This window comes from Paramormyrops kingsleyae, chromosome 2, assembly GCF_048594095.1.
Source record: "Paramormyrops kingsleyae isolate MSU_618 chromosome 2, PKINGS_0.4, whole genome shotgun sequence".
Taxonomy (NCBI): Eukaryota; Metazoa; Chordata; class Actinopteri; order Osteoglossiformes; family Mormyridae; genus Paramormyrops; species Paramormyrops kingsleyae.
The window spans coordinates 18,827,645-18,839,811 of record NC_132798.1 but is presented as its reverse complement, the minus strand read 5'-3'; the positions used below and the strand labels follow the sequence as shown (position 1 = coordinate 18,839,811).

The following is a 12,167-nucleotide window of genomic DNA, read 5'->3' as shown; positions in this document are numbered from 1 at the left end:
TTCCCTTTGTTTTTCTCTCTCCTCGGACAGGGTGCCTTTTGATGGCTTGGTGGGGGGGGGGGGGGGGGACCTCAACGCTGGAAGCGACGGCCTTCCAGCGAAGTCACTTTTCATCGTGCTCCAGGAGAGAGGACACACCCGAATGGAATGAGCCCTCGAGGTGGCCAAAATGGCAGCTCACAGCTAACATCTCCTCGGCTGCGTAAGTGTGCACCAGTCGGGTGAAATCCCTGTGCAGTGATTCACCTCCTGCTGAATTTGTGAATGCCGTGTGTGTTTGGCGGTTTAACGTTGCATGCCACATAGGCTGTGGCATGGGGGCATATTGGAGCAGGAGGGTATGGGTGACATGCTACCAGGCGGGGCACAGTGTCATGGCAACGGCATTGGAGAACACACCCCTGCCCAGGAGCTCTGGAATGGGGACTGGCCCACAGCACACCTGGATGAACCAGCCAGACAATGGGCAGTTTATTGCCGTGTGATGGAGGGTATCGCCGTCTGGGGGTATCACCTCCAGCTTTCATCGCTCCTCTTTAGCGGGGACAAGGAATGTGGGCGCGGGCCATGAGACCCAGCAGCCCGCTCACCCTGGCACTGGCCAGGTAAATGGACCCCATTGTGTGACTGGGACAGTCCTGCTCACACCTGCCTCGGACCGTTTGAGGCAGAAATGGCCAGATGTCTGGCCCAGGATATGAAAGCCCTTATGACATCATCGGCAGGTCCAGGGGGGTGTAGGGGGGGCTGCCAAGGCATCCACACCTTTCTCTTGTCTCGCTGATCCCACCCTTAAAAAACTAAGTCTTGGAACCTGAAAATTGTATAAGAGTTAGCAATGCGCCACTCCAACCTCCATATGTTAACGTCCGGGCGTGACAGTGGCGTTAGACAGGATTAGCCGCTTAGCTTCCACACGTTAACGTGCAAGCATGACAGTGGCGTTAGACAGGATTAGCCGCTTAGCTTCCACACGTTAACGTGCAAGCATGACAGTGGCGTTAGACAGGATTAGCCGCTTAGCTTCCACACGTTAACGTGCAAGCATGACAGTGGCGTTAGACAGGATTAGCCGCTTAGCTTCCACACGTTAACGTGCAAGCATGACAGTGGTGTTAGACAGGATTAGCCGCTTAGCTTCCACACGTTAACGTGCAAGCATGACAGTGGCGTTAGACAGGATTAGCCGCTTAGCTTCCACATGTTCACATACAGGCGTGACAGTGGCCTGTGACAGGATGGCCGTCTGTATGATTTCTGCTTAGACTGGATCTATTGTACAAATAGGTGCATTTACATGTAAGTTATTCAGCAGCAGCTTTTATCCAAAGCAGGGTCAGCCAGTCAATGCAGCAGTTGGGGGGGTAAGAGTCTCACTCAGGGGCCAAATGGTGACATCATTCTGCCAAGTCTAAAATTTAAACCAACATCCTTCTGATTACAGATCCAGCAGCTTATCCCTCTGAGCCACACACTGCTGCCATTTAGACACTAAAACTACCATCTTCAATTTTCAGGACAAGCCCCCCCCCCAGATTTTGACCTTATGAAACACACTGATCACATGGATCGATTCCCCCCTCCCCCAGGCCCTAGGATCTTTTAGAAAACTTACGTACAATATTTTCCACTGATATATTTAAACGCAAAATATGCACTTGGTTTAAAATAGAGTCATGCATCAGCCTGGAAAGATCCCATTTTGTGCGTTCCAGTTAATTGCATCTGTCGGTTTGACCGCTCGAGAGCATTGTGTACATCCAGGGGTGTTATATTTATTGAAGGTAACCGGGTAACGTGTGTTTTCGTAGCGCTGCATTTGAAATAGCACGATGAGCTGTGTTATTAAATCAGGGCCATATTTCATAACGAGTGGTTAATTTCGTGTTGTAAGGTAGCCAGGCAAAATTTTTATTTTGGGTGTATGAAATGTATGACGTGGGTAGCCATGGCGATCTTCTGGTGATGTTCAACAAGTGAAGATGTCACCTCTGTCCCCAACCTCTGCCCTTGACTGGCCCTGGATCTGTGGCTCTTCCAGGTCGTCCTTCATCTGGAGATGCAGGAAATGTACGTGGCAAAACTCTCCGGGTTTCTGGTCTCCTGGCTATGATACAGAAATGCAGATTTCATTGGAGGTTTTTTGTGTATTTTCCAGAGCAGAGTGGGGGAGGAGGGGCAGTTCCAACGCTTTTTGTTTCTCCATTCAGATGACAGAAGGGATGTTTGCCTCCCATCCCAAAATAATGCAATTTATTAAGGCCGGCTGTCTCCGGGAATGTCATGGATGCCGAAGGCGTGTCTGGGACACCCTCATGAGGAATGTTCCCCCCACCCCCCACAATCGAGAGCTGATCCTGAAGGGTAAGCAGGCTGACACTCTCCCAGCACAGTCTGTCACAAAACAGGCCTCATTCAAGATAACGGCCATGAAATTAATATTCAACGTGGAGTTTTAGCGTTAGCGGTTGTAGCATGGTTTACGTGCGCGGGCAGACGTGCAGCAGGGGCTCTGCGTCTCGTGAGGACGTCACCGCTTGCTTCAGGGATCCCCATGCAGGAGGGGTACCACCAAAACGAAAACATGCACACACGCGCGCCTGTGAGCGGACCCACAGCGAGGCCGTCATTCGCTACATGCAGCAGAGGAAAAAACAGATCTTGGTCCTCGTTTTCCTCGGCGCTTCCTGTTTGCTCAGAGCCCCGCCCCCCTGCCACGGCAAGCAACCCTTTCGTCGGACCTGCTCAGTGGCGTTGGCGCGGTGACAGCCACACGCAGCCCAGAGAGATGCACGGTGCAGCCGCTGTGCCACCTCACTGGAGGAGCCGGGAGCCAGAGATTCATGCGTGTAGCCGGCCCAATCACGCTCACATTCACCCCGTGACATTTTTAGTGAATGTTTATTTTCCTATTTGATAACTAATGAATGCATCGCCAGGGAAAAGGGCTCTAAAGTTCATGAAAAATGGGCCTCCTTTCAGCAGCCACCGGGAACCTCCTCCGTGATTAAGATGGGAGATCCCCCGCCCCTTCACCTCCCACCCGCCCTGTGCAGGTGAAAGGCATATCTATGCAAGAGCAAATTAATGTGTTTTTCAAAAGCCAGGCTTTATCAGCCAAGCTCTGCATGGAGCTCGGACACGAGTCGACTGTCAAAGGCACCTCCGTTGGATCAGAGGCAGGAGGGATTTTGGACCTGCAGGTTCGGTCCGGGTGTTGGACCAACCCGCGAGGTCCTGAATATGAGTGACTACCCATCTGTATAACTGGATATAAAGTAAAAGTGTAAAAACAGCATGTTTGCACAGGGGCTCCAAGGGGCCCAGTCGCTTACTCTTCACCTCATATTTGCCCCCCCCCCTGTTTTATAGCAGCTGTCACACTTGTGCCGCCTGTTGATTCTGCAGGCTGCTGAACACCGAGGTAATGTACGGCCCAGTCCGGAGACACCCCCAGCTACGGCTGGAAATGTTTATCTGGCCGGCCAACAATGGCTGGCAGGCAGCCAGCGGGCCCAGCCGCCAAACAGGCACCCCCCCTCCATCGGGGTGTTGGCTGGGGGGTAGCACACACATCCTGGCTTTGTGGACTAGGAATCCCAAGAATCTGGACTGCCCCCTCCTGCCCCAACAGCCGAGCCCAAAGCTTAGCCACATGCACCACTAACTGCCATTGCAAGCCTGTAACCACCTCCCTCGCCTGCTGTAGCCTTTGCCATCACCGATTATCACCATCAACAGCTCTAACCGACACCCCCTGCCGTAGCCAACCACTACCCACATCACACCCACACTCAGTGCGCGGACATGTTACACCACCCCAATACACGCCACGGACGCTCAGTGCGCGGACATGTTACACCACCCCAATACACGCCACGGACGCTCAGTGCGCGGACATGTTACACCCCCCCAATACACGCCACGGACGCTCAGTGCGCGGACATGTTACACCCCCCCAATACACGCCACAGACGCTCAGTGCGCGGACATGTTACACCACCCCAATACACGCCACGGACGCTCAGTGCGCGGACATGTTACACCCCCCCAATACACGCCACGGACGCTCAGTGCGTGGACATGTTACACCCCCCCAATACACGCCACAGACGCTCAGTGCGCGGACATGTTACACCACCCCAATACACGCCACAGACGCTCAGTGCGCGGACATGTTACACCACCCCAATACACGCCACGGACGCTCAGTGCGCGGACATGTTACACCCCCCCAATACACGCCACGGACGCTCAGTGCGCGGACATGTTAAACCACCCCGATACACGCCACGGACGCTCAGTGCGCGGACATGTTACACCACCCCGATACACGCCAAGGACGCTCAGTGCACGGACATGTTACACCACCCCGATACACGCCACGGACGCTCAGTGCACGGACATGTTACACCACCCCGATACACGCCAAGGACGCTCAGTGCACGGACATGTTACACCACCCCGATACACGCCACGGACGCTCAGTGCACGGACATGTTACACCACCCCGATACACGCCACGGACGCTCAGTGCGCGGACATGTTACATCACCCCGATACACGCCACGGACGCTCAGTGCGCGGACATGTTACACCACCCCGATACACGCCACGGACGCTCAGTGCGCGGACATGTTACACCACCCCGATACACGCCACGGACGCTCAGTGCGCGGACATGTTACACCACCCCGATACACGCCACGGACGCTCAGTGTGCGGACATGTTACACCCACAGCCACGAGGAATTGAATCTACCACCAGTTCCTAGGGCAGAATCGCTGAGGATGACAACAGGAATGACTAGAAAAATGCTGTCATCCTAAAATCATGGCCACTGCGAGCAGGACTGCATCCTGCCACTGCCTCATGTCTTGGTTGTATCGTTCTGTGGTATCTGTCGCAGCTGACTATGGCATTATGGGGACTCTAACCTATAATCAGAAAATATCAAACTGGGAACACACTATGAAGGTCTGCTGATGTTCTGGGCTGCCCCCACGGGGAACTCCACCTTCGTAAGCCCTTAGTACCAGGCATTAGTCAGGCCTGCTAGCTCTTGATGGCCATCCCATCCAAAATGCTCCGTTTCCGCCATTTAACGACAGCGTGAGCCAGAGTGAACCCAAGGACTTCCTGTACTAGAACAAAAACACTTTTTCAAATGTTCTCTCAGGCCGACAAACCCGGTTTGTGTTTTTCCTATGAGAACAAACAGGGTCAGTGGCGAGGGAACCTGCCTTTCCTGGAATGTGACATGTCAGGAAAGCCTTTGGAAGGATGCCGGTTTGTGGCAGGGAGGGGGATCCGAGCACAGGCTCTTCCCACGATGAGGGGGGGTTGGTGGGATTCTCCATTGTTTTCAGCATTCAAACACCTCGTAACCAGGCAAAGAGGGGATTCCCTGTCTCCTGTTTTTCTTTTTTTTTTAATGGTCGCCCTATATTTCCACTCCGGTTACGGAATCTTTGACTAAGGTGTCTAGCCCCTCTCAGCCTTGGCTGACGCTGAAAGCGACGCAGCCGTCAGGCCATTAGGAGGCTCGCGCGTCACCCGAGAAGGCTGTGGGGTTACCTCCCCTCTCCGCCGCTCGCACTGGCCAGGCGCTGCATGTTTATTCAGTCGCATCGTCGTCTGGATTGTTTCCCAAGCTTTGCACGAGTTCCAAATCTGCACCATTTTAAGCTTGAAATTTGACTTTTTTCTTTCTTTTTTTTTAAACAAACAATCCCTAAACCTTTCAGTTATTTAAGCCTTGTCACACTTTGTAATATTCATTTTTCTTGAAATTTGTACCAGATTCAAAGAGAGATGAATGTCACGCGCAGTGTGGCTGCGAATTTTCTACTCTGCACATTCTAATAAATTTTACACCCAGTTTAAATTTTGCTTTACATGTGCAACAAATCCTTACTTGACAAAAATAAACTGGAGCAGATTTTGCACTGTGCATATATTTGTAAATCACACTTGCACCACAGGATTTTGCACAAGGGAATCTGTCTTTGTTTTTATTTTATGCTTTTATTTCCCTGTGAAAAAGACAGGTGCGAATTTCACAGGGATTCGGTTTTACCGCGGTGCGTGTCTCCTCTGGCATATCCGCCAGCCGGATCTCCTCTCCTCAATCACTCACCGTTCTGCCTTTTTAATCGTCCCCTCTGCTCCACCACTTCTCCCCCCGCCCCACCCACTCAGGGGCTGCCTAGTGATGTCACGGGGGGCCGGCGGCCAGCCGCTATAAGTGGCCGGGCGGCAGAGGACTGATTTCTCAATGAAGCGGAGCGGAGAGCCGCTGAGAGTGGCGGGGGAGGCAGGGTGCGGGACAGACGTAGGACTCAGTGCACTGACACGCAAACCCAGGCGGGCTCTGAACACAGACAGGGACTTCACTCCCCCGCGTATCACGGACTCTGAGGCTTCAGCGACGGTCACATTCGTTGCCAGGAAACGAGGAGAGCATGTTTGCCCCCAAGAGCTTGGCACCGGCTTCCCTCCTGACTCTGCTTCCACTTCTCTGCATCACTGCAGCCACAGTGAGTCGCCAAACCGAACTGCACGCCGCTCTCTCTTACATAGAGCTATACTCCTTCATCATGACTGGACCTCTGGTCATCACTGTCTCTGCATCTGTTCCCTCATGGCGTGAATGACCTGCCATTATATGACATTGTACGATTGCTGAGCATTTGGCCATTAACTCCTGAATCTGGCAGGTCTCTGTCTTTAGCACATGTGGACGTTACAGTAACCTTACAGGCATTCATGCCGAAAGTGTCATGAACTTTAGTATGAGAAATTAGGAGCGATGCTGGCCATGCCTGCTGCAGTTTGTGGTTGAACCTTATTCTTGTGTAGAGATTGTCAGTCCTTCCTCTGAGGTGGTAGGAGCCCAAACCAGGCCGGTTCCAGCTGTGTGCCGTGCGCCGCGTGGTCTGTGTCTGTTCTCTGCTGACGCCCCCTAACAGTAAACAGCCGTGACAGGCTGCCGACGGCTGGAATGTGGGCTGCGGGGGGGGGGGGACTTAGCTCCTGTTGGCCATGTAAAGGCTGCAAGCATGCCCACTCAGGGTGCCGCGGGGGGAGGAGGTCAGGTGTGGGTCTCCCCGCAGAGTGGCAGGGGCACGGAGCTCTCTCTCTCTCTCTCTCTCTCTCTCTTTGTTTGTTTCCTGACATGAAAAAACAACATCTCCATGGCAACCGTACTGTCAATGCCACTCATATTGCTGTCATTAGCCAGAGCAAAGAACAAGCAACATTCAGGTACAAAGTTGTTTCCATTTATTAAACATAAAAACTCCAACCTCTAACCTCAGGAATGACACCCCCTCCCCCCCCACACACACACAGAGGCAAACCTGCATGCTTTTACTTGTTTCCTTCCTTCAGTTACAAACTATAAAGGGTTCGTTTTCTGCCGACTTTGTCCATTGACACTCTTCCTTGTTGGTCATGAAGGTCTGTTGACGACCCCCCCCTCCCCCCAGGTTAACAGCAGCTGCCCCCGAGTGTGCTCCTGCCTTTCATCACCCCCTATCTGCCCGCCGGGGGTCAGCCTGGCCACCGACGCATGCGGCTGCTGCAGGGTCTGCGCCCGCCAGTTCAACCAGGACTGCAGCCCCAGCCAGCCCTGTGACCACATCAAGGGTCTGCGCTGCCAGATGGCTGCAAACGGCGACCCAGATCGGGGGCTCTGCCGGGGTGAGGACCTGGGGGGGGCAGGGAATGACCCAAAGTGGGGGCTCTACTGGGATGAGGACCTGGGGGGGGGGCAGGGAATGACCCAAAGTGGGGGCTCTACTGGGATGAGGACCTGGGGGGGGGGACAGAAGGTCGTAATCACACATTGTCTTTGTAAATCTTTTACGATTAATATTCCCAAGCAGCATGTGCCATTAATCCAAAGGTATATAACACTGTACAGCATTGGGGGACATCAGCTGGTGGGTGGGAATGTTGATTAATTCCCAATGCAGTCATTGGTCACTGGACATTGGAGTAACTTGCTAGAGACTTAGAAACTTCCTGTTTCCATCTAATGAGTTATTTTTTCTCTGCCTATGCATTAGTGCACTTGTTAATTGTTCAGGTTGTTACTGCGTTAGGTTAGTAAGAATCTGTTACCCTGTTCCTGGGTTGGGTACCCCTTAACGAAACTGCAGCCGACTACTGGGCCCTTTGTGTTTTTATTAAATCTGTTACTATCTTCTGTTACTCTTACTAAACCTGTATTTTCATAGCATCTGCTAAATCAAGGAGCATTGATGCTCCCGAGTATAAGGCAGAGCGTAGGGGGCGCTGTGGTGCGGCTGCATGCACGTGATCATGTGTTCTTGCACCTGCAGCTGATGCGCAGGGCCGGCCATGCGAGTTCGGCGGGCGCCTCTACCAGCACGGCGAGCATTTCCAGCCCAGCTGCCAACACCAGTGCAGCTGCATGGATGGAGTGCTGGGTTGCATGCCGCTGTGCCCGCACCGCATGCCGCTGCCGGACCCGCGCTGCGCCAGCCCGCGCCTCCAGCGCCCTGAGGGCCGCTGCTGCGAGGAGTGGGTCTGCGAGGACAGCAACCATGTGGGTGAGGGTCCCCCGGGGCCCCCGGCTCACCCCAATGCCATCAACAGCGCACTGCTGCCACCACCGCCGGACTCCCGCCACCCTGGCGCTGCGGGTACATTCCAAGGTACCTGTCGCATTTATTCCTGCGCCGCTGCTTCTCTGTCACCCCTTTAAGCATGGCTGCCTTTCAAGTTTGCCCCCCGCTTTTGGACTGAGGTCGTGTAAACAGTGTGTGTTTTTGGCTTATATGCTGCATGCTAGCATCTGTGTGCTGCATGTTTCTGTTGGGTGTCTGTACTGTATGTCCGCTCCATGCCAGACTTTAGCCAGGAGTCCACGGCAGGGTTTGATCTCCCCCCCCCCCCCATCAGGACAGCGCAGATGTGGAAAGTTAGCGATGTAAGAGGCAATGAGCATCTTGTGCAGAGCATCTGATAGTTTGTGGATCTTTATTTTTTTATTTCCGTGTTGAGTCTTGCGGGGAAACTGGAGGATGAAAACTAGACAGATGGCTGAAATTTTGTTGTTCGGTGACAATAAACAAGCGTACATTCCTGTGGTCAGGGAATTATGAAGCGTGACTTGTTTTTGTGCAAGTTCAGCCCATGATTAACCTTTTTTTCGCCCGACCTTTAAAGACCTCATCAAGGCAAAAGAACAGATGCTGAATCGGTTGGGGGGGGATCCAGACAAAATACTGGCTGTATTATAATGTGTAAGACCATAAAAAGGGATGAAGAGCCTTTGCTAAGCGTGCAATTTGGCTCCCATTGCCCCCCTAGAGTGGAAGTCCCGCCCCCGCTCCTTTGTCCAGTCCCTGCAGACCGCCCAGTGCCTGCCGCAGACCACCAATTGGTCGGAGTGCTCTGCCACTTGTGGGATGGGCGTGTCCAGCCGTGTGACCAATAGCAACGCAGAGTGCCAGCTCGTCAGGGAGACACGACTGTGCCAGATCCGGCCGTGTGACCCGGAGGTCAGACCGCAGCTCAAGGTGGGACAGACTGCCTCCTGCCATCTGTAACTGGGCAGGATGTCACTCTGTGGCTGGGGATGAACAGTGTGGTAACCAATCAACCATCCATCCATCCATCCATCCATCCTATAGGACTGGGCAATTAATCGAAAGTAAATCAAAACCGACAATCAGAAACTCTATTCGACGTAATCTTAAAAAAAAAAATCTGTCAATACTTTCAGAATTAGAATTTAGTGATCATTGTTGACACACCATAGCACACAGTGCACAACAATGAAATGTGTCCTCTGCATTTAACCCATATGTGACATTGTGACATAGCAGGGGGCAGCTAATTCAGCGCCCAGGGAGCAGTGCTTGGGGGGGCGGTACCTTGCTCAGGGTACCTCAGTGGTGCCTTGCTGGTCGGGGATTCAAACCAGCAATCTTTCAATTACAAGTGTGCTTCCCTAACCATTAAGTTACCACTGCCCACAGTGTGTGTTCATGTACTGTCCTCTTAAATACATCCTGCCACATGCGTTGTCATGTGACTCCCTGGCTAATCTGGCCGACTGGCTTCTCTCTGTCACCCTACAGAGAGGCAAGAAGTGCCAGCGAACGGTGTGGCCCCGGCAGCCTGTGCGCATCACGTTCGCGGGCTGCTCCACGGCAAAGTGGTACCGGCCGCGCTCCTGCGGCTCCTGCTCGGACAGCCGCTGCTGCACCCCCTCACTGACGCGCACGGTGCGGCTGCGCTTCCACTGCCCCGACGGCGAGAGCTTCACACACCGCCTCATGTGGATCCGCCGCTGCCGCTGCCAGCGACACTGCCCCACCCACGGAAACGCCTCCGGGCCGTCTATCAGCCTCCACAATGACGTCCACACCTACGCCCACTGAGGCCTATTTACCAGCAGCCCCCGCCCCCCTCTGCCCGAGTTATCTCTGATGTGAGACTCCCGCCTATAGCAAGCCCCCATCACACCATTGGGCCTTCTGCCCATCAGTCAAACCCTCAGGCGATTGGGTGATTGGCCAAAAGTATTTGCTTGCACTTTAAGATTTACTCTCATTTGATTGGTGTGACTCTTAGATTCAGGTCCATCCTGTGCTCAGGCTGACCGCAGAATCCTGCAGATGCAACTCGACAGCTGCCTTAGCTATCTGTGTTATCGATGACCTTGTTGGGCCAACGACGACGACATGAAGAGTGCAGAAACTGCACGTTTTGCAGTGGAACAAGTTGGATATGTCCATTACAGGACAACAGCTCCTAGTTTGTCCATTTGAACAGGAATTCTTCTCTGGTCGTATGCAACTGGTTATTATTTTTTTTGAGTAGATTAGAGAAAACGTGGTAAAATTCCAGGTTAATATTCTTTGCCGAGAGAGAAGTAAACTATCAGCAGTATCAATATTACTGAGATATTATCTGTCAAGAGACGTCCTGTCACAGCTGATAGGTAAAGGAAAGCAGCTGCTTCCTGCAAATGTCAGACCCGCTCTGACTATAAGGCATCAGCTGAACAGAGCGTGGCGATCTAGTGACGTGGAGTAATGTCGGAGTAATGTCGGAGTAATGCCTTTGCATCCATGTACATGCGGAATGCGTGTGGGAAGCGTGTGTGATGTACGCCATGACTGTACAGACTCTGCCATTTTGGCAGAGTGGCACTTTCTGGAAACCACTTCATTTTTCGAGGTGTTTTAAGTGCCTAAGAGTCTTTTTGTATTGAGATGAAGATTTGATTTGTATTTAACTGCTATTTTGTTTAATATATTTCTTTTATGTCTTCCGTTTGTCTTCCAAAGTCGTCTTCAAAAGAGAAAATATGTAAACACGACAAAAAAAAATGTGTGTCTGTGTGTTGTCTGCTGATGGGCAGGGACTCATATAAACAAACCATACAAAGTCAGTGTTTCGATCGAAGAACAGTTTAGTGCATAAAGCATGAATCTCTGCCTGGGTATATCTGCACAGGCACAGAATGACCCCCAACCCACAACCCTATGGATGGAAAATGGATGGAAGCCTTGAATTTGAATGAATGACATCTGTTTTAAATCAGCCAGCTCATGGAGAGCTGGTGGCTTCTTGGTTAGGGACACAGACTGAAAGCCTGAAGGTTTTTGGTTTAGGTCTCTTGCTGTAGTAACTGTTTGGGTGAGCAGTTAGCCTGAGACAGCAATACAGAAACGCATGCCGCTCTAGACTGCCACCCTACTTATAAACCGAAGAAATGAAAAAGAGCCTTTTGTACACACATGGAGAGTTTGTTAGGGTAAGACTGTGCAGACTGCTACCAGTTCAACATTCTCCAACACAATGCACTGCACTGTGTCCTGAGCTCGGTTCCTGTCCCCGTCTTCCGGACGATGGGGTGACAGTTGAGGACTGGCTCGGTCCCCTGCGGGAACACCGGCCCCTTCCTACCCCACATTCCTGCTAGCATGGCCCCGGATTTTCATGGCAAACATCACAGATGCCTCCGAAATTCCACACAACTTCCCCCCCAGGCTCCTCAAGGCCACCCCTACCTCTGTCCACCCCCTCACCTTCCCACCGAGAAGCACGGAAACACACTGACCTACATTGTAGACTGGGCCGCAGCCAGCTTGGGTGCCCCAGATAAAGTGAGTTCCTATTA

General features: G+C 52.5%; 1 protein-coding gene across 1 annotated transcript; it reads left to right on the top strand.

Annotated features, from left to right (window-relative positions):
* Positions 1-6,262: 6,262 nt before the first annotated feature.
* On the top strand, positions 6,263-11,312 carry LOC111858663 (CCN family member 1-like). Its single transcript, XM_023840606.2, has 5 exons — positions 6,263-6,540; positions 7,492-7,705; positions 8,350-8,685; positions 9,344-9,552; positions 10,117-11,312. The coding sequence occupies exons 1-5, from the start codon at positions 6,466-6,468 to the stop codon at positions 10,417-10,419; spliced, it is 1,137 nt and encodes a 378-aa protein (XP_023696374.1). The 5' UTR covers positions 6,263-6,465; the 3' UTR covers positions 10,420-11,312.
* Positions 11,313-12,167: the final 855 nt, after the last annotated feature.

Excerpts from the sequence above, each read along its gene's own strand:
- LOC111858663 (XM_023840606.2), top strand. The coding sequence starts at position 6,466 with ATGTTTGCCCCCAAGAGCTTGGCACCGGCTTCCCTCCTGACTCTGCTT. Across the intron at positions 6,541-7,491 it reads TCTGCATCACTGCAGCCACA|GTTAACAGCAGCTGCCCCCG; the intron begins GTGAGTCGCCAA and ends CCCTCCCCCCAG. Across the intron at positions 7,706-8,349 it reads AGATCGGGGGCTCTGCCGGG|CTGATGCGCAGGGCCGGCCA; the intron begins GTGAGGACCTGG and ends TTGCACCTGCAG.